This window comes from Hemiscyllium ocellatum, chromosome 31 (genome assembly GCF_020745735.1).
Source record: "Hemiscyllium ocellatum isolate sHemOce1 chromosome 31, sHemOce1.pat.X.cur, whole genome shotgun sequence".
Taxonomy (NCBI): Eukaryota; Metazoa; Chordata; class Chondrichthyes; order Orectolobiformes; family Hemiscylliidae; genus Hemiscyllium; species Hemiscyllium ocellatum.
In genome coordinates, this window is record NC_083431.1 from 36,216,466 (window position 1) to 36,239,810 (window position 23,345).

General features: G+C 42.2%; 1 protein-coding gene across 1 annotated transcript in view; it reads left to right on the plus strand.

Annotated features, from left to right (window-relative positions):
- Positions 1 to 1,710: 1,710 nt before the first annotated feature.
- Positions 1,711 to 23,345, plus strand: part of hsf5 (heat shock transcription factor family member 5) — a 100,523-nt gene continuing 78,888 nt past the window's right edge. Inside the window, exons 1-2 of the mRNA XM_060847804.1 lie at positions 1,711 to 2,260; positions 10,411 to 10,812. Coding sequence (XP_060703787.1) covers positions 1,711 to 2,260; positions 10,411 to 10,812 — 952 coding nt within the window. The remainder of the gene's footprint in view (positions 2,261 to 10,410; positions 10,813 to 23,345) is intronic.

A 23,345-nucleotide genomic window follows, 5' to 3' on the forward strand; every position in this document is an offset into this window, starting at 1 on the left:
AAGGTACTGACTTTACCCAAGCATTCCGTTACCTCCTACGCACCATGTTGTCCAACATTCCCTCCTATGAGATTTCCCCTTTCTCTGATGGTCCACTATGCAGATCCTGTCCTATCCCGTTCCTCCCAATTCTGTCCAATCCCAATGTCATCCCAATTCTCCCATTCAGTTTCCCTACCATCCCTAATCTCCCAAACTATTCAAACCTCTTCCCATCTCCATCCCAATTCCAAAAACCAAGATAATCTTGTTGGACTCCCCTAAAATTCTGTACTCCCCCTCCCCCAAGCAATCTGCCAATCACCATAAAACCTATTGTCACTGCCACCCCGCCAACAATTAGCAAATGTATGTTACGCACATGCCTCGGGGTGTTCCAGACTCCTCCCATTAAATCATCCGACTGACAGATTTAGAAAGTGCAGGTAGACAAAAGACCTTGCATATTATTGTAATTAAATAAACAGTATAATAATAACGTGACTATCAGTCATAATTTTATCACGCAACAATCATTTAAACGTCTTAACAGTTAAATTAATAAATTGACATCGTCTTTAATAAAGGGTGCAACCACACGTATATTTGAAAGATTTATGGGGATTTTTTTTCACACTGTCAATTCAGACAGTTATGAGCTCCTTCATCCGAATGCTCCTGAGGTGACTGCTTCATCATTTCCTGAGGAAGTGATTAATCCATCTCACTTCTTCCCAAAAGTGTCCACTTATTATTATTGTTTCTGAAGATTTTCTGTCGGATTATACCAGGAAGAAATGGATAAAAAAAATAATGTTGATTTATAAAGGAAACCGCTCAGCTTGAACAAGATGCTCGACTAACCAAGTATCTCTATGGTTGAAAATCAATTTAAACATCTCACTCAAATAGCCTTCCATTGAATTTCCTGTGGAAAACTACCACCTTTTTAGACTTTCCAGTGCAAGTCAAATTTTAAGTGACAACTTGAGACATCTTTTTATTCCAGTTCTCTTAAAAACTGACGTCTAAGATGTCTGGGTTTGTCATCAATTTTGTCTTTCAATCGTCTATTTCTTAAGTTATGGGAACGAACTTTCCATACTCGAACTACACATCGAAATACTTATTATGCGTCTACTTATTACAAATTATCTTGCTATTACAGACAATGCAGTAACAAGAGATTGTTCAATGAACATCAGCTATTTGTCCTTGTGGATCCTCAATCGGAAGATACTTTGTCTAATGTCCACCTCATGTAGTGAGTTCAGAAGGATGCCCTTCTGGTGTACGGATGCGACCCATCAATTAGTGCACATGCTCCACCGGTCACTGCACGCACGAGGGATTGGGGGCGGGGAACACCTGGCGCATGCGCTTTAGTGGATGGGGATAACGCAGCTTCCACATGATCGCGCAGCTTTGCCGCCGGGCGCATGCGCCATGGGCCGAGCTGGTGTTTGGGGCTGCGTGCGACGGCGCGTGCGGCGGGCGTTTGGACCGCGTGTGCCGGGCGCGAGCGTGAGCTCGGAAACTGATTGGCCGAATTGGAATTTAAACAGCAGTTCGGGAACGCGCACTAACGGTTCCATGGAAGGGATCGATCGGCATCGGAACCCGACAGTGTTTGGCATCGATCGATATCTATGCTAGAAGGAGTGCTCGGTTTCCAACCAGCTCCTCCAGTTCCTCTTTATGCTTCATCAATCTGTAGGATCGATTCCCCCAATGAGCCCCGTAGTGAGCCATGAAATGGAGGAGTTTCTACTCTCCACTCCGATCAATCCCAACAACTTCCCGGCCAAGCTGTGGCGTATTGTCAACAGCCCCCGGTACCGCTCGATCCGCTGGGACCCCCGCGGAGAAGGGCTCATCGTCGACCAGCAACTCTTCGAATCCGAGCTCCTCACCCCCATCAAGAACGTCAGCAACGGGGCCAACCTGGAGCCCGACACCGACCTGCTCTTCAAAACCACCAACTTCACCAGCTTCATCCGCCAGCTTAACCTGTACGGTTTCCGAAAGATGGGGCAAGGCAGCGGCGAGCACCCGGTGCCGGGCGAGTTGGGGGCAGGAGATGGGCTGCTTCACCATTTTCACAACCCCAGCTTCAAGCAGGACCACCCGGAGCTGCTGATCAACATGAAAAGGCTAACCAGCGCCAACAAAGCCAAGCTGGCAGCTGGGCTCCAGGTCAACACCAGACCACCCAACCGTTTCCAGAGATATCTCACCAACTCCATGGACTCCATTGGCCAGACTAAAGGGGACCGACATGGTAGGGATAGAGTCATTGCTACAGACTCTGATAGTTTGGGTTGGATGGGAAATTGATGTAAACAACAGCTTGTATTTAGATGTCTTTGAAACGCCCCAGGGAACATCCTAGAGAAATTAAGTTGTTCTCCCAACAGAAGATATTAGGATAGATATTTTTGAGAGGACACTATAGGGAGAATGGTGCAGCAGTTCACAAATAAGCAATTGTGTATAATCCCTGGCTCTGGTTAGCTAGCTAAGCATGAGGCCAGCAGAGTGCAGTCACACCACCTGGATGATGGAGAACCATTAACAGAAGATGATATAATCAACTATGTCAAAGATTGCAAGCACCTCAGAAAGGATGGGGAGGAATTATTTACCTTTGTTATGTTCACGAAGCATGATATTGTGATTTTGATTAATTGTGAACCCTGGAAACCTAATTGGAGAAATTCAAATATGGAGTTTTTGGCAAGATGATGCACTGCAAAATTGGGAGAGAAAAGGAAGTTTGAAGACGGGCCGTAGTTTACAAAGATAATGGACCCATTGTTAGTCTTTGAGGAGAGCAGTGACAACAAGAATTGAAGGAGATGGAGCCAGTATATGAAGAAAGAGAGCTTTTAATGATAACAGCTGACAGAGGGAATGAACAAGGGTGTTCAGATGTTTATTGCAACTAGAGTTGAGAGATCAGGAGATGGGAATCATGGTCAACATGAATTTTAAAACATCATGAGGAGATAAGCCAGTTAAAGGTGTAAGGTTAGGGGCGGAGCAGAGAAATCTATAAAGGAAGTTTAACCAATCTGGTAGGCTAGGGGAGCGGAAGAAAAAGGCAGAGACAGCTTATTTGATGACAACAATCTTAGTGATAATTCTTTTGACAAGAAAGTAATTTATTTTGAGGTGGCTTTTTGCATTGTGGCTAAGACCATGCTGCAAAGGTTAGCAGGCAAGGGAGGTCAGCTTTGGGATAATAGAATGAAAAATTGGGTTTGCACTCTCGTACAGCAGTTTGATGACTTAATCATAGGCAATCTAGGCAGAAGGAAGATCTGCTGATTATATCTAGAGGCAAGGGCTGTTCCTCATGGTGGTGCAAGTATGCACCTTGCCTAAATTGTGACATGTGCTCAAATGAGTACAGTAGAGCTTCTCCAGAGTGACGAGGCATTAGATCTATTGATTATGATCTCCAAACTCATACTTTCGTGAAAGCATGAGTCTTTTATTCTGAAGGCAAGGAAGTTCAGTGAGAAGAAACTTCTGGTTTGTGAAAAAGCCTGATCTAACATCAATCAGCCAACCGATAAAAAGCCTTCTGGCAGCCAATCAGAATACGAATCTGGCCTAGGAAGTCTTGCCAGTCAGAGGCCAGCATCTTCAGAACAAAATCTGTGGCTGACGTCAGGTTAGGACAGCATTGTGGATATTCCCAGATGGAAGATCAGAGATGAGAAAGTTAAATGTTGGGAGTTTAAATTTCTGGGGTTGTGAGAGACAGGCAGGAGGTCAGAAGCAAGGTAAGGGGCTTGGTCTCTGAGGCCACCCACCTGCCCTTGGCTGAACCTGATGATGTTGCAAAATTAGTGCAGATCGAGGGAACACTCCAAACTAATAGCCTATCCATCCTGGTTTACCAGTCAGACAATCTGTATATTTTTCATAACTATAATCTAAGATAATTGCAGCTCAATATGTAGCTAATTAATCACTGAAGGATCTTAATTGATGGTGGTTTGGAAGTATTTGTGTGAGCATTCCCATCCAGACCTTAATTTCTGAGGTGGTGGGACAGGGGTATTTATCTCCCTGGTGATAACCCATCCAATTATTTGCCCTTCCCAACACCTTCCCTACCACTTCCACAGAGAGGAAAATCCTGATCATGGCTTTTGTTATATGCATATGATCCTACATCGATGCAACATGTTGAGTTATATGGCTAGCAGATATTCTTTATCGCCCAATGTCCACCTATCAATTTTCCAGTAGTTGCAGATGGGACAGTGGACTGCCTGAATATCAGTTATGTTCAGCATGGACTGGTTGGAAGGAAGGGTCTGTTTCCATGCTCTCTGACTCTACAACTCTGTGATACCAGGAATTGACCTGCATGGTTCTCTGATTAAGTTACACATCAAATGGATATTAAAGTAGTGACACATTTGTAGTTTAACAATCTCAACTTTTACATTTAAAGTAATGCCCAGCCCCAAAGGCTCACCTACAATTCTGATGCAGTATGTGCTTTCTCTCTGAATACAAAGCCTCAATGGACTTCCTTATGTTCAGTGGAAAAGAACTGAGAAGTTTTGAAATTCTCACTTGCTCCAGCTGGATGAAGCTCAACACACAAAGATTAACAGACAAGATCACCTTTCCAGCCACTGGTTATCCCTTCTTGAACTCCACTGTGGCTGAAGCTTTGAAGCTCCAATGGGTGGTAGATTTCAGTGAACACCTCTCACAGTTGAACAATCTGATGCATGATTTTGTGCTGAGGTAAAGGAGAAAAATTGCTCCCTCAATACCCTTACATTTATATAGTCCATTACAGAGCGCCTTTCCCTCTTTCTCCTCCTCCTTTTTTGAGCAGATTTTCCTTTTCCATATCACCTGTGTGTCATCCTCCCTGCCAAGCAGCAAGGTAAAGGAAATAGAAATTATGTTCATGAAGACTGAGTATCCTGTGACGGGCAGTCAGCATCATGAGAGGAGTAGGTGAGATGAAGACTCGAGGTAGGTAGTCAGCATCTCTGAGATCAGTAGACAAAGTAAGGATCCTCGCAGTAGACAACCAGTGGCAGATCTACATGGGACTTGGAATATAAAAAAGAATAAGATTTTTCTAGTTTATACCCAAGTAGCAGCAAGAATAAAATAAAAGCAAAGGATCAATACTGCATTTAATTAAGGTATGCCTGGGGAGCTCAACCTTGTGATTTGCCCATCTGTCCTATGAGAAATCCTTGATGTTTGATGGGAGGCAATGGCCTAGTGGCATTATTGCTGGACTGTTAATGCAGAGGTATGAAGGGCTCTGGCCCGAAACGTCGAATTTCTTGTTCCTTGGATTCTGCCTGACCTGCTGTGCTTTAATCAGCAACACATTTTCAGCTCTGATCTCCAGCATCTGCAGACCTCACTTTTTACTGTTAATGCAGAGACCCAGGTAATGTTCTTGGGATCGGTTTCAAATCCCACTGTGGCAGACAGTTGAAAAAGAAATCAATGAAAATCTGGAATTAAGAAAATCTGCTATCAATCATTGGAAAAACCCATCTGTTTCACTAATGTCATTTATGGAAGGAAACTGCCATTCTAAACTCATCTTGCTTACATGTGACCTCAGATGTATAGCAATGTGGTTGACTCCTAACTGCCCTCTAGGCAATTAAGGAGTGGTAATAAATGCTAACCTAGCCAGTAGTGCCCTTACCCTATGAATAAATTTTTAAAAAGTGTATAGGAGATGCCACTCTGTGGCAACTCAAAATGCAAGTTTTGAAGCTCGAGAGGCAGCTGGGGACACAAAGTACATTTGTGAGGCTGTGAGTTTTGTGAATAGCACATTTCAGGATGCAATTATCCTGCAGCTTAAGGAATTGCAGGCAATGAGAGAATGGTTAATTACCAGATAGAAGATCAGAACCAGACAGACACTGAGGGATTCACCATTCTGCATCTTATTTGCGAATCATTTTTCAGCCTTGTAAAACAATGTGAATGACAGTTCCTAAGTAAAGCCAGCTAGAGTCAAGGCCATGGCACTCTGAGGGTCAAACTGCTTGGGGGGGGAAGAAGAAATTAGAAAAGGCAAGAGTGTTCAGGGATTTATTAGTGAGACGAGTAGACAGGCACTTCTGCAGCCAAAGAACTGTCACCTAGGTGGTATGTTGTCTCAAAATTGCCAACTTTAAGAATATCACAGAATGGATTTAGGGTATTTTGAAGGGGGAGGTGAGCAGCCAGAGGCCATGGACCATGCTGGGACCAGTGGCACGGGATGAAATAGAAATCCAGGCCTAGAAGCACACTTGAGAGAATTAGATATGAAATTGAAAAGCAAGAGCTCAAAGGTAATCATATCTGTGTTACTCCAGGTGCCACACAGTAATGAGCAAAAGAATGGAGTGAGAAAGCAGATAAATTTGGCTGGAGAGATGGTGTAAGAGAGGGAATTTTATATTCCTTAGACATTGAGATTGTTTCTGTAGAGGTGGGATCTGTATAAATTGGACAGGCAATATCTGAACAGGAGTAGGACTAATATCCTAATGGATAGGTTTGCCAATGCTGTTGAGTAGGTTTAAACTAGATTGGCAGGGGGATGGGATTCACAATGTAGTTCAGAGAGGAGAGAAGCTAAGGTGGAATTAGAAGTTAAAATGGGAGTAAATGAATTTGGAAGACAGGCTAACATATGAGAGAAATGAGTTTAGCAAGGCTAAATAGAATGTGTGTTGAATGTAATTTTATAAGAGTCCAAGGAATAAGATAGATGAACTGAGAGCAAAGAAAAGCATGTAGAATATTCTATCATATTCCAAGAAATGACATCACCAACCCAAAGAAACCCAAACATATAAATAGAAAGCAGGAATTTTCAGCATTGCTTCGCATGAGGTCCACTGAAGATGTTACCTAGTAAGGTAACAAAACGTCTGGAAATGAACCTTTCAGCTCAGCAAGCAAACCTACATCCAGAACCTCAACCTGAGCTACAAATCTTCTCAAAACTTACTATGTAATCAAATTTCAGAGAAGTGTAAGAATTATAAGGCAGTAATTGTAGGGAATTTTAACTACCCAGATATTAACTGTATGACCTATAGGATACAAGTTAGGGAGGAAATAACATTTCTAATTTACATACAGATGAACATTTTAGTTGGTGTGTAGAAAGTCCATCAAGAGTGGAGACAATTCTGACCATAATCAGAAATGAGCCCAGGCAGATAGAAGGTGAAATAGTAGAGGAATATGTTGGAGATGATGACCTTTCATCACATAAATTTAAGTTAAATGTGATAATGGATTAGGATGGCCAAAAATAAAAGTTCTAAAATAGCAAAAGGCTGGTTTTGCTAAGATAACATAAGAACCATGAATTTTTATTTTTATATCTTTAAAAAAAACTATGGAATGACAAAGAATGTTTTTAAAACATGTATTTTCCAGAATGGATGTATTTTAAAGCAAAAAAAATCAGAATTCTGCTTTTGTGGCAGATGATCAGGAGCTGAAGAATTGTTTACAAATGAAGTAGATCAATTCTCAGCCACCTGAGGAGATGGGAACTCAAAACTAATAAAGAGACATAGACACAGAGAAAGAAATACAGAGAAGTGTGTCCAGCTGTTCTCTGCAGTAAAAAAAATATTAAGCTTGAAACTTGAATTACTACAGGAATTATTTTGAAACGTAACTTTTGAATTAATAAATAGGACTCATTTTATAAGCGAACCATTTACTCTATGCTTCTTATAAATCCTTTGTGGAACCCTTCAGATAAACACAACAGAAGACCATTGGCCTGGCTAAGAAGAATCATCTCAATATTGGAACCAGGAAGTAAAGACTACTGAACTGATTTTCCAGTTAGTCCAATGGAGCTAATTGAATAATTACCAGCAGAACTACCCTGAAATTAGTTATAGAGTTATAGAGATGTACAGCAGGAAACAGACCCTTCAGTCCAACTTGTCCATGCCAACCAGACATCCTAAATTAATCTAGTCCCATTTGCCAGCACTTGGCCCACACCCTTCTAAACCCTTCCTATTCATATATGCATCCAGATGCCTTTTGAATGTTGTAATTGTCCCAGGCTCCACTCCTTCCACTGACAACTCATGACATAAATGCACCACCCTCGCTGAAAAATGACCTTTTTTTAATAGTTCTGGTGAGGATCTTTATTGCTGATGAATAAGTGTTCAGTTGTGTAAGGTTAAGAAAGGACATTAGCTGCAACATTCAGATTGGGAATAGTACAGATAGCATCAAATCAATGTTACGCACTTGCTGACATCACAATCTGCCCATTCAACATACTGTCAGTTTCCCTCATACTACCATCCTTGCCACATTTGTAACTTGTGTTGTCAGAAGGAGAACGATGTAGACATCACTTTGGACTGAAAATGACATTAGTAACTGAAAATACAGCTGAAAATGTGTTGCTGAAAAAGCGCAGCAGGTCAGGCAGCATCCAAGGAGCAGGAGAATCGACGTTTCGGGCATGAGTCCTTCTTCAGGAACCTCCACTCCCGGCATCTTCCCCTGCAACCGCAAGAAATGCAAAACTTGCGCCCACACCTCCCCCCTTAATTCCCTCCAAGGCCCCAAGGGATCCTTCCATATCCACCACAAATTCACCTGCACCTCCACACACATCACTTACTGCATCCGCTGCACCCGATGTGGCCTCCTCTATATTGGGGAGACAGGCTGCCTACTTGCGGAACATTTCAGAGAACATCTCTGGGACACCCGGACCCAACCACCCCGTGGCTCAACACTTCAACTCCCCCTCCCACTCCACCAAGGACATGCAGGTCCTTGAACTCCTCCATCGCCAGACCATAGCAACATGACGGTTGGAGGAAGAGCACCTCATCTTCCACCTAGGAACCCTCCAACCACAAGGGATGAACTCAGATTTCTCCAGTTTCCTCATTTCCCCTCCCCCACCTTGTCTCAGTCCCAACCCTCGAACTCAGCACCACTTTCCTAACCAGCAATCTGACCTCTCCGCCCCCACCCCCACTCCGGCCTACCACCCTCACCTTATCACCCTCACCTTAACCTTCTTCCAACTATCGCATTTCCAACGCCCCTCCCCCAAGTCCCTCCTCCCTACCTTTTATCTTAACCTGCTTGGCACACTTTCCTCATTCCTGAAGAAGGGCTCATGCCCAAAATGTCGATTCCCCTGCTCCTTGGATGCTGCCTGACCTGCTGCGCTTTTCCAGCAACACATTTTCAGCTCTGATCTCCAGCATCTGCAGTCCTCACTTTCTCCTAACTGAAAATACAGTCAAATTTTGGAGCCACATCTTTTAGCCACCCTTGACAACGCAAATAACAGGCAATTTGCAATGCTGATCAGACTCAATAAGTTTGATATTCTCACCTCTTCTTCTCAGTTGAGATTCTGCATCATAGTGACTGTCTGAGCATGAAAGAATGGTAGTTTACTGGCCTCTACAAGCACACAGGGACATTAATGGGATCCAAACTAGCTAATGACTTTTGAAGACCAAAACATTTAAAGATCAGCCTTCTTTCTCATGTGAGTAAAAAGCTACCTCCTGGAATTGGGAGAACTAAACAACATGGTCCTACCCCAGACACCACACCAGAGCTATCAGCTGATGATTTCAGTATACTTCCTAGATGGTTATGCACACTTGCCTGAAGTAATTGAGATTCCTCAGTGATTTCAGCTGAATCATTCTTGGACCAAATCTGTATAAAAACACTAAATATTTTGGGGCCATGATCTCCAAAAATTGTAATTTTCATTAACTTTTCTAATGCAGAATACAGAACCATAGTAATTAAGTAATTTTATTGCACTGTATTTGAAATTAAAGGCAAAATCCCTGTGTTTCCCAAACCTATGTTTAATTTAGTTATGACACTAGTTATATAAAATACTGTGGATCTGTAAGTGCTTAGTGGATGTAAAATGAGATGCAAGAATCTCTCTGATTTTAGGGTTGTCGCAAAAATGGAATCTTCAATCAACAGTCATAAATTCCATTTTGAAATATATGGATAAGTCAATGATAGACCTCGTTCCTTCACTATAAAGCTAAAATCTATCAAATTTTATGACAGTCCACATGATTTATCATTCTGCTTACACTTGACACTTTAGTGAATTGAATTGTTGATTATTTTAATGGTAGGAAGTATTTAACACAATGTAGTATAACTTAGATATTAAGTGAGTATGTTTGTAGATGAATGCTTAATACCTATGTACTCTATTGTCAGTTATTTCAGTACAGATATTAATCCATTTATGACTTAAATGACATAGTGAAGATGGAATGTTAAAATTCAGCAATGATTTGTTATTTGTCGATAAGTATTGGGCAACCATATAATATGTCTCCTTTGTTATGCTTTATTCAGGGCCTGTGACAGTTGGACAACTTCAACGAACATTTCGCAGAGATAGCTTGTCTCCATACCCATTTATGTCACCTTCCCACAATCAAAGTCCCTTACATACAGTGTCAATTAAAAGTTTGTCAAGTTCTAATACTGGAGGTCTAGATCGAACCCCTATTCCACCACGTACATGGCATAGCTCAATTGGACTGGTATCTGGACAAATGGATACAACCTCTTCATCTCCATTTACTGAGAAAGCAATTCCATTTTCTGTCATACAACGATTTCCAACTGAAGTCACCTATACACTGCAACCTAATCCAAATAATGTCCATGTTCAGCAAGGATCACAAGAGATTGGAGCTACTGGTCAGAAATATGCTGGTTACCTTACCTCTCCACCACAGTATCATCAGGCTTTCTATCCAACAGGTACATGTTTTTGATTCCTTGGTTATTTTGTTTTTATTTCAGTTTTCACTCATTTCATTTCTAAATGTGTTCTTGGGGTCTCCAGCAACATCTAGCTTTCTGACAGAGAATGATCAGTAACCTCATTAAGAACTAGATCATACACATTTTGACTCTATAACAAGTTTTATACAGAATCCATCATTTTGGTTTCAATGTTCATGTTAGATAAATGTCTTAAAGTAAATTTAAATTGCACTGATTCCTGCTGATGGATGATATTTAGCTCAGAATGCTCAATTAAACTAGCAAATAGATTTAAAAGACATTGACAGATATTATGAGGAAATCATTGGGTTCGGAGACATACTGGTAATTTGACTGCAGGCTTTCATTGTTATCCACGTTGAAAAAGAGTGATGAAAGGAAATTTTATGTAAATTCCATCCAAAATAATGGAATTTGTTTATTGGAATAAATTTGAAGATTGTGGCTATAACGTAGTGTACAGGAATTATTATGGCTTCAGTAGAGGCAATCTACTGGATTGGTCAGCTTAACATCTTTAATGATATGATATCTGTGAATCAATACCAAGTTGTGCCTAATCAAGGAAAAATGATAAGATATTATCCAAAGTGTGAAGCTTTAAAGACAATCCTGGAAGTGGATTAAAAACCTGGCTGAAGAATAGAAAACAATGTCTACTTCTTTGAGATGTTAGGCCAGGGTGAAGACCATTAATAAGCAGAATAATTGGTGATTGGAATTACTTTTTTTTAAAGAATGTTAGTGACTTGGATTTAGAAACTCAAATAGATTGGTCTAATATGCGAAAGATATCAAACTAGGAGGGTCAATGGAACAAAAGAATAGGTAGATCATTCAGCTACTAGGTCTGTTCCACTATTTAGTTTGATCATTGCTGATCTGTGCCTCAACTCTGTTTACCCACTTTAATTCCTTCATAGAGTTAGACAAGAAAAATCTAAACATCTAAGCTTTGAAAATGTGAATTAATCAAACAACTACAAACATTACATTATTCCTTGACTGAAAGAAATGCTTCTGAATTTCATTTCATAATGGCTTAACTCCAATGGGAATGAAGGTGGCCATTCAGAATAGAAAATTAATTGATCTTAATGTAGCAATGAGTAGAGAGTAATTTAAAGATGTAAACTACATGGGAAGGAAAAATAAGCAATACATGATACTCTGAATCATATTGAAATAGCAAAGACATAAATTCAAACAGAATTAGGTAATTTAGTAAGATCAACCTTCAACATATTTAACCAGTTCAAAGCAGTAACTATGGAGCCAGAACATTCACATGATCAGGACATCTAGTAAATCTGTAAAAGATATTGTTCTCTTCCCACTTCCCTGTTTCACATTATATGTGAGTAGCATCTCAGTGTTACTTAGCACAGGTTGCAGTTTGAATGGAATGTTGGGAGTTTGGTGAGCTGAAGGAGCAATGTGAGCAAGGAAAGGAACTGTTACTTCGCTTGTTTTATTTTTTCACCCTGTAGGATTTGGTTCTTACCCTTAAGTTTGCATTTTACAGGCACAGGAGAAGGAACCGATTGGTGAGTAATTCTACTCACTACTCTCTAATTTCCAATTTAGCCTAAATAGTCCAGAAGTAAGCGTAAGATAAAATAGGCAGTTTGGCCATGCAGATTGTCATTCTTTAGTGTATGGGGAATCTTGGACACTTTGTGACTAGGCGAACAGAGTGCAGGAAGCGTCACTAGCTACAGAAATTTGAGCTCCAGGTTTCACACTTCGGTGGAGGTTAGGGTTCGGGTACATCCATGAGGCAAATGACTACCTGGATAGCACATTTAAGGAGATGGTTACATCAAAACAGAGGACATACAATGAATAGGTGACAACCAGTCAGCCCAAGAAAACCAGGCACACAATGCAGCATTCTCTGAGATGATTTTTCTTGTTAAATGGTTTTCCATCATGCATACTGATAAGGGCAATGTCTCCTCAGAAGAGTATGATGCAGCAAGTCCATTGCACCACCGGTGGATCATCTGTACAGGAGAGAAGGAAGAAAATGGGAAGAGCAGTAGTGATAGGGGATTTGTTATCTAGCAAAAACAGACAGGTGTTTCTGCAATTGTAGATATAGTTAAAGGATGGTATGTTGTTAAGGTCAAGGATTTCAAAGAGCAGTTGCAAGACACTCTTCTGGGGGAGAATGATCATCCAAAGGTCCACATTGGTACTAACAACAGAGATTACAAGGGGGATGTGGTCCTGCAATCAGAATTTAGTACAGTAGGTGGAAATTTAGCAAGCAGCGCCTGAAATGTAGTGGCCTCTAGATCACCCCCATGCTCAACTGAGCCCAGAAACTGGAATATAAGACAAGATGAAGCAGGAGGGAAAAGTTTAGGTTACTGAGATGTTGAAACTGGATGTGGGGTTAGATCATATCTGTACAAGTTAGAGTGGTTACATATGAATAAAACTGGGATTGAGTTCCTTGCGGGGTGCTTTTCCAGTACTGTTGGAGAGGGTTTAAACTAAATTGGAAGGGTATAGGAACCAAGAAAGATATCATATAAGATGCACAAAAATACCAGGAGAGATACTAGAATAGAGATAGCAAATGAAAAGATTGACTCAAAATACAGGAGAAATTAAAGCACATACATGAATGCACAGGTATCGTAAATAAGATTGGTGAGTTACAAGTGCTGATTGTCATGTAGAAGTGTAGTGTCATGACTATAACAGAGATCTGGCTCTGGAACGGCAGAATGTATGCTAAATAAACCTGGATGCAAGATTTTCAGGAAAGGTGGAAAAATGAGGGCTGGTGATATTAGTTAAGGAGAGCATTGCTATGATGGAGAAAGAAAATGCCACAGAGGGATCAACAACAGAATCAATTTGGCTAAATCTAAGGAACAAAAAAAGGAGCAAATACATTGCTCAGCCTAGACTAACTAGTGGGAAAGATTTAGAGGAACGATCTGCAAGGAAATTATAGGGAGGTGGAAACATTATCGAGTAATTATACTGGGGGAACCTTAATTCTCCAAATGAGGTTGGGGATAGTACTAGTGTGAAGGGTAGAGAGGGCCACATATTCCTAGTTGAAGTAGAAATTTTTATAGCAGCATATGTCCAGTCCAACAAGAAAGGCACTGTAAACATAGTTCTTGGGAATGAAGTAGGCTAAGTAGTTCAAGTGTCAGTAGAGAATATTTAGGGAAAAGTGATTATTGTATATTAAGCTTTAGGATGATGGTGAAATAGAGCAATGAACAGTCTAGAGCAATAATAATTAACTGAGGGTGTGTTAACATATATATGGTGCAAGACCTGGAGTTGATAAAGTAGAGCAAGAGGTTAATAGGAAGAACAGGTGGCATCCTGAAAAAAAGAGATGATTCCGGCATATTCAAGATATTCTCTGAAATGGAAATGGAAATTAATACAAAGAAGAAAATGTTAATGGTAAGTATCAGGTACATAATACAATTGAAAACTAGGCTGAATATAGGAGGTTCAGATAGAGGGTAGGAAAGCAAATAAGAGAAGCAAAAAAGGAATTATGAAAATACACTGGAAGATAATATCAAAGAAAATTCCCCAAACCTTTTCTAATAGTAAAAATGTGGTTAAAGAAGGAGTAAGGACAGGTAGGGACCACAAAGGGGATTTAAACAAATTTCTTCCAAATTTCTTGGCATTCCACATACATCTCAACGGCTGGGAAAATTCCACCATATACCTTGTTGAGAGGAAAGGTGTATGGATAAGCCAGTAATTATGCAACAGTCTGTTTAATTTTAATAGGGGGAAAACTTCTGGAAGCAATCATTTGGAATAGAATTAAGCAAACATACGTGTGGGTTAATTAAGGACAATGATCATAGACTCCTTAAGGGAACAGGTTGTTGGTTTGCTTGCTGAGCTGGTGGGTTTGTTTTCAGACATTTTATTACCATGCTAGGTAAACATCATCAATGATCCTCCGGAGAAACACTGATTTTCTGTCCCGCTTGCTGTTTATATGTTTTGGTTTGTTGTGGTGGGTGATACCATTTCCAGTTCTGTCTCTGAGAAGTTGGTAAATAGGGTGCAATCTATGTTTAAAAATGTGTTGCTGGAAAAGCGCAGCAGGTCAGGCAGCATCAAAGGAGAAGAAGAATCGACATTTTGGGCATAAGCCCTTCTTCAGGAATGAGGAGGGTGTGTCAAGCAGGCTAAGATAAAAGGTAGGGAGGAGGGACTTGGAGGAGGAGCGTTGGGAATGCGATAGGTGGAAGGAGGTTAAGGTGAGGGTGATAGGCCGGAGAGGGGGTGGGGCGGAGAGGTCGGGAAGAAGATTGCAGGTCAAGAAGGTGGTGCTGAGTCTGAGGGTTGGGACTGAGAAAAGATGGGGGGAGGGGAAATGAGGAAGCTGGAGAAATCTGCATTCATCCCTTGTGGTTGGAGGGTTCCTAGGTGGAAGATGAGTCGCTCTTCCTACAGGCGTCGTGTTGCCATGGTCTGGCGATGGAGGAGGCCAAGGACCTGCATGTCCTTGGCAGAGTGGGAGGGGGAGTTAAAGTGTTCAGCCACGGGGTGGTTGGGTTGGTTGGTGCGGGTGTCCCAGAGGTGTTCTCTGAAATGTTCCGCAAGTAGGCGGCCTGTCTCCCAATGTAGCGGATGAGTGGCCTCCTATACATGGAGGCATGGACTATTTTATAAACGGTGAGAAAATTCATAAAGCCAAAATACAAAGGGAACTGGGAGTCCTAGTCCAGGATTCTCTAAACGTTGACTTGCAGGTTGAGTTCGTGGTTAAGAAAGCAAATGTAAAGTTGTCATTTATCTCAAGAGGGTTGGAATGTAAAATTAGTGATGTGCTACTGGTTTGGGTCCCACACCTCAGGAATGACATACTAGCACTGGAGCACATCCAGCAGAGATTCGCACGAATGGTAGCCCTAACATACAGTGAATGGCTGATTATCCTGGGATTGTATTCATTAGAGTTTAGAAGGTTGAGGGGAGATCTAATAGAAATGTACATGATAATGCATGGCTTAGAAAGGGTGGACGCTGGGAAATTATTTCCATCAAGCGGGAATACTAGGACTCGTGGGCACAGCCTTTGAATTAGAAGGGGTCAATTTAGAACAGAAATGAGACATTTCTTCAGCCAGAGAGTGGTGGGCCTGTGGAATTCACTACCATGGAGCGCAGTGGAGGTCGTGATGTTAAATGTCTTCAAGGCAGAGATTGATAGATTCTTAATCTCGCAAGGAATTAAGGAATATGGGAAGAGTGCGAGTAAGTGGTGTTGAAATGCCCATCAGCCATGATTGAATGGCGGAGTAGACTCGATGGGCTGAATGGCCTTACATCTGCTCCTATTTTTATGGTCTCATGGTCTTATCTTTGTTGATTACCATGACCAGCGCCTCTTCAATGGAAATACCACTAAGGACCTGTCATTTGCATACATCCAATATGTGGATAACATGTTTACAATATTTCAAGCTGCAGCTGTTTTAAAGTATTTCTTCACATAGCGTAATAAAATTTCAAATTTAACTTTGAAATGGAGCAACCAAATTTTGGCACAGTATGGCACTAGAAGGGGAAAGTATCTCAAAACTTAGAACCTTAGGTGAAGGGAGGTATTTTAGATTAGATTCCCTACAGTGTGGAAATAGCCCTTCGGCCCAACAAGTCCACACCAACCCTCCGAAGAGCAGCCCACCCAGACACATTCCCCTACATTTACCCCAGACTAATGCACCTAACACTATGGGCAATTTAGAATGGCAATTCATCTAACCTGCATATCTTTGCGGGAGGAAACCGGAGCATGGAGGAAACCCAAGCAGACACAAGAAGAATTTGCAAACTCCACACAGACAGTTGCCCGAGATTAGAATTGAACGCGTGTCCCTGGTACTGTGAGGCAGCAGTGCTAATCCTTAAGTGATTTTTTTCAGAAACAGGAGGTTGTCAAAGAAATGCTGAAGTAAACAGTACCTTGTTTTATATAGGCAAATGAAATTTGTATCTTCATGGCACCATTTTGAAAATAGGGCTTGTGGATGCACCTAAATTTTGCTGCATCCCAGTAGCAATGCCCTGATTAATCAGAATCTACCTCCTGGTCTTAAATTTAAGATTGATGGTTCTTGCTGCACCTCCACAGTAATTATGGCTCAGCCAATCTGTACCCTCTTCTCATGCTTTATAAAACATTATAGATTTAAATTGTTTTAAGTTTATTTGTTGCATCTTAGTTTTAACTACTGGTCTCCTTTTAGCAATATTTAATTTGAATAAGATTAAAAAGCAAAGGGGTACAGTTGCATCTCAGTAAAAGTTAATTTAGTGTCAATAAGACATAAGATGCAGGAGCAGAAGTAGGCCATTAGACCCATCAAGCTTTACCACCATTCATTGTGATCATAGCTGATCTGATAATTCTTATTTACTGCCTTATCTCCATAACCTTAGATTCCCTTACTGAGTGAAAATCTGTCTCAGCCTTGAGTGTACTTTCTGGCCCAGTCTTGATAGCCCTTTGAGAGAAAACAAACCTTATTATCTCTGTTTCAAATAGACAACCCATTACTCTGATCTTAAATTCTCCCATGAGGTGAAACACCCCAATCAAGCCTCCCAAGAATCTTCAATGTTTCAATAAGACTTCTCGTTCTTCCAATAAGTACACACAAACCAACTACTCAACCTTTTCTCATAACAATATCCCGGTTATACCTGGGGTCAACATAATCAACTTTCTCTGCATTGCCCCCCCCCCCCCCCGCCACTATATCTTTCCTTAGCTAAGGGGACCAAGACTGTTCACAATGTTCCCAATATGCCTTGTGTAGTTTTATCAAGACTTCCCTATTTTTAAATTCAGTTCCATTTGGAATAAAAGACAACAATTCATTTTCCTAGTCATGGTGTGCTGCTACAACAAACTCAAGAAACTCAATGTAGTCCAGGATAAAACAGCATTGACACCATACCAACAAACATTGACTTCCCCCATCATAAATGGTCAGGAACAGTAGGGTGTACATCCAAAAGATATGCTGCAAAATTCACCAAAGCTCCTAACATACCACCTTCCCAACCCACAACCACTAACATTTAGCAGGACAAGGATAGTGATATCTGGGAATATGCAAGATCCCATCCAAACCACTCACACTCTATTTGGAAGTATCGCAATGTTCCTTCAATGTTGCTGAGTCAAAATCCTGGAACTCCTTCCCTAATGGCATTGTGGCTTTACCTACTCCAAATGTACTACAGCAGTTAAAAAAGACAGTCCACCATCAATCAACGGCGATAAACCCTGACCTATCTCTTGAATAAATTTTAAAAAGTGGATTAAAATTATCCATGAATGCCACCATCTGATAATTCCTGATTCTAATAATAATTCCCGTTGCCTACTCTTTCCAGTGATGATTCACTTCTTACGTCACCCCATCCACCTAATATAATTTTCGATGAATAACAATTTCCAATATCTTAAATGTGTTATTTGAAAGATATCTGGGACTAAGGCCAAAAGGACATTTTATTATACTTTAAAATGATCAAGTAGCTGAGGATGATGTTGCTCTGTAGTCTCAAGGAATAGACAATTAGTTTCCAGTTCCTCTCACTCATTCCCAAAAGAAAAGTACTTCTAAGTTCTGGTTCACAATTCCCTACTTACAACATCTTGAACTTTAACCATGTGTAAAATCTATTGAATATTCATATCACTGAACTTTCCCAAGGTCAACAGTGCAGCAAGTCTTCTCATTCTATTTGGACTGAGTATTATATGATCAATGGTCATTTACAATGTGTGCTGTACTCCTATTAAAAAGCAGTATATCATGTCTATACATGGAGATACACAACACATTTTACATTAATCTTTGACGCTGGTGAATGCAGCCCTGGTCTTCTACACATTCTGGTCAGAATGAGGGACAAAACTGGCAGAAATGTTTAGGCAGGTGGCTAGGAAGAACCAATTATTTTCCCTTGCTGTTCGATCTTTTAATTTGTCTAATTGTGGCCTGTAAAAGCAAGTTGCCAAAAAAAACAATGGTAGCAGGATCTTTGTAAACTTGAAACATAGAACGGACAAAGTAATTATCGAAAAATATTTGCTTTTAGTTAGAAGGATCAGGAATTTTTTTCACTTAGAGAAATACCCGTAGTTTGGAAGGCTTTTCAGTTCAGTTCAGGGAATCCTGGTGCAAGTTAGATGTGTAAAAATGTTTCAAATGGAAAAAAAGGACACAATTTATGATTGTTAAGAAGTAGGTTACCCCAGTGTTATGAGATTAATTTGGATGTTCCAAACCAGAAAGTGCTTGAATAGAACCTTGGATGTGACATTTAAAGCTGAGTAAGTCTAAGCTCAGTCATACTCTAGGAAGAGGATAGTAAATTCTCAAGATTGGGATTTGAAAGCAACAGGCCAAACCTAGATGTGATAGAGTAGGGGTTCTCTCTGATGTTTGAGTTAAATAGGTGCTGTTAAGATAAATGTAGTTATATTTTAAAATCTTTGACTTTTTTTTATGAATAATTTGGTTTATCGTATTTAGTCTTCATTTCCTTTGCATGATAAACTTCTCTTTCCTTGTTGAAACCAGATCTGCAGCATTGTGTGCTTGTGTCCCATTGAAAGATCACCTTGTTGAATAAAAAATAAATAATTTATTAATCCAGACTTCAGATCTGATTTGTCCAGCAATAATATCAGCTTGCATCATAGCGATGTACAGTAACACATTAAGTACAGTGTTCAGAACTATGTCTGTTCTCAGCACTTTGTGTTTGAGAGGATGTTGGTGGTCTAATTTAGGACCCCTCAATCTGGTAAGTTTAAACTTTTAGCTTACCTATCAGGTGGCTGCCTTCACCAGTCCGTTTAAATGGCTGTTCACTAAAGTTCTTCAGACCTTCTTTTTGCTAAACACCTAAAAAAATGTATTTAGAGCACATATGGAGCATGCCAATCATTCACAGTCCAACTTGGCAATGGGCTATATCTAGTAGGCTTCTATCCTGGAATATCTGCATAGACGCAGTCATGTCGTGGGACCACTCTTTCTGATAATCAAAAGTAGCCAATAGCTTGAGACCTTTAATCGCCTGTTTAGCTCCATTTTTTTTAACGATTGAAATTTAAATTTTAAACAGAAACTTGCTATAAATGAAATTTTTGTGTGTTGAAATCATAAAATTGTGGCACTGCAGTACCCCCCCCCCCCCCCACTCCCCCCTCAATGGCTAGGGAAGGGAATTGCCATGACATGAAGAAGGAATTTATAAAGGAAAAGAAGTTGATACAAAAGTGTTATACTACGATGAAACAAGACAGAAACATATTGGAGACATTGCATGACAATGTAACATTTTCAGTACACATGCAGATAATATTTGTCTCAATTCTTTATTTACAAGTTTATTATCTAATTATGTTTACATCATTTTTACAACATAGAAACAATCTGTTTGGTCTAACAAGCCCCTGTAATTGTAATATTGCACAAGAGCTTACTCCAATCTGTTTCTACTAACACCACTGATATCTTTCTGTTGCTCTCAACTAATCCTTGTGGTAATTCCACATCCTAACTACTTTTTGAGTAAAGAGCTAAATTCTCTATTGAACTAATTAGTGAGTGTCATGTATTTATGGCTCTGGTTCTGTTCCACCAACCTGTGAACATCTCATAGGGGAATGAAGGTGAGGCCTCTGCTGAGGACTGATCTCGTAGGGGAATGAAGGTGAGGCCTCTGCTGAGGACTGATCTAATGAATGATCAGTCCTCAGCAGAGGTCTCACCTTCATTCCCCTACGCTCTCGGATTAACGAGTTCAACAAGCGGCGAGACATTGAACAATTCTTCCGCCGCCTTCGCTTCCTTGCCTACTTCTTCAACCAAAATTCTCGCCCACCCTCTGACGACCTCTTCTCCCGCCTCCAACACACCCCATCCACCTGGACGCCCCGAGCTGGCCTCTTACCCGCCCTCAATCTCTTTATAGCCAACTGCTGCCGCGACATTAACCGCCTCAACCTGTCCACCCCTCTCACCCACTCCAACCTCTCACCCTCGGAACGTGCAGCCCTCCACTCCCTCCGCTCCAACCCCAACCTCACCATCAAACCGGCAGACAAGGGAGGCGCGGTAGTAGTTTGGCACACCGACCTTTACACCACTGAGGCTATACACCAGCTCGCAGACAACTCTTCCTACTGCCCCCTTGACCATGACCCCACCTCCCACCACCAAACCATCATCTCCCAGACCATCCATAACCTCATCACCTCAGGGGATCTCCCATCCACCGCTTCCAACCTCATGGTCCCACAACCCCGCACCGCCCATTTCTCCTGCCCAAAATCCACAAACCTGACTGCCTTGGCCGACCCATTGTCTCAGCCTGCTCCTGCCCCACCGAACTCATCTCCGCGTACCTCGACACGGTCCTGTCCCCTTTAGTCCAAGAACTCCCCACCTACGTTCGGGACACCACCCACGCCCTCCACCTCCTCCATGATTTTCGCTTCCCCGCTCCCCAACGCCTTATCTTCACCATGGACATCCAGTCCCTGTACACCTCCATCCCCCATCACGAAGGACTCAAAGCCCCCCGCTTCTTCCTTTCCCGCCGTACCAACCAGTACCCTTCCACTGACACCCTCCTTCGGCTGACTGAACTGGTCCTCACTCTGAACAACTTCTCTTTCCAATCCTCCCACTTCCACCAAACCAAAGGAGTTGCCATGGGCACCCGCATGGGCCCCAGCTATGCCTGCCTCTTCGTAGGATATGTGGAACATCCATCTTCCGCAACTACACTGGCACCACCCCCACCTTTTCCTCCGTTACATTGATGACTGTATCGGCGCTGCCTCATGCTCCCACGAGGAGGTTGAATAGTTCATCCACTTTACCAACACCTTCCACCCCGACCTCAAATTCACCTGGACCATCTCAGACTCCTCCCTCCCCTTCCTAGACCTTTCCATTTCTATCTCAGGCGACCGAATCAACACGAACATCTACTATAAACCGACTGACTCCCACAGCTACCTGGACTACACCTCCTCCCACCCTGCCCCCTGTAAAAACGCCATCCCATATTCCCAATTCCTTTGTCTCCGCCACATCTGCTCCCAGGAGGACCAGTTCCAATACTGTACAGCCCAGATGGCCTCCTTCTTCAAGGATCACAGATTCCCCCCAGACGTGATTGACAATGCCCTCCACCGCATCTCTTCCACTTCCCGCTCCTCTGCCCTTGAGCCCCGCCGCTCCAAATGCCACCAGGACAGAACCCCACTGGTTCTCACCTACCACCCCACCAACCTCCATATACAACGTATCATCCACCGTCATTTCCACCACCTCCAAACGGACCCCACCACCAGGGATATATTTCCCTCCCCTCCCCTATCAGCGTTCTGCAAAGACCACTCCCTCCGTGACTCCCTCGTCAGGTCCACACCTCCCACCAACCCAATCTCCACTCCCGGCATCTTCCCCTGCAACCGCAAGAAATGCAAAACTTGTGCCCACACCTCCTCCCTTACTTCTCTCCAAGGCCCCAAAGGATCCTTCCATATGTTGTGGTTCTGCTCGCCGAGCTGGAAGTTTTTGCTGCAAACGTTTCGTTCCCTGGCTAGGGAACATCCTCAGTGCTGTTGGAGCCTCGTGTGAAGCGCTGCTTTGATGTTTCTTCCGGTATTTATATTGGTTTGTTCTTGCCGCTTCCGGGTGTCAGTTTCAGCTGCAGTGATTTGTATGTGGGGTCCAGGTCGATGTGTCTGTTGATGGATGTTCTTGCCGTTTCTGGGTGTCAGTTTCAGCTGTAGTGGTTTGTATATGGTATCTGATATAAATACCGGAAGAAACATCAAAGCAGCGCTTCACACGAGGCTCCAACAGCACTGAGGATGTTCCCTAGCCAGGGAACGAAACGTTTGCAGCAAAAACTTCCAGCTCGGCGAGCAGAACCACAACAACGGATACCCGAGCTACAAATCTTCAATCAGATTTTAAATCCTTCCATATCCACCACAAGTTAACCTGCACCTCCACACACATCATCTATTGCATCCGCTGCACCCGATGTGGCCTCCTCTATATTGGGGAGGCAGGCCGCCTACTTGCGGAACGTTTCAGAGAACACCTCTGGGACACCCGGACCAACCAACCCATTCACCCCGTGGCTCAACACTTTAACTCCCCCTTCCACTCCACCAAGGATATGCAGGTCCTTGGACTCCTCCATCGCCAGACCATAAAACACGACGGTTGGAGGAAGAGCGCCTCATCTTCCGCCTAGGAACCCTCCAACCACAAGGGATGAACTCAGATTTTTCCAGTTTCCTCATATCCCCTCCCCCCACATTGTCTCAGTCAAATCCCTCGAACTCAGCGCCACCTTCCTAACCTGCAATCTTCTTCCTGACCCCTCCGCCCCCACCCACTCCAGCCTATCACCCTCACCTTGACCTCCTTCCACCTATC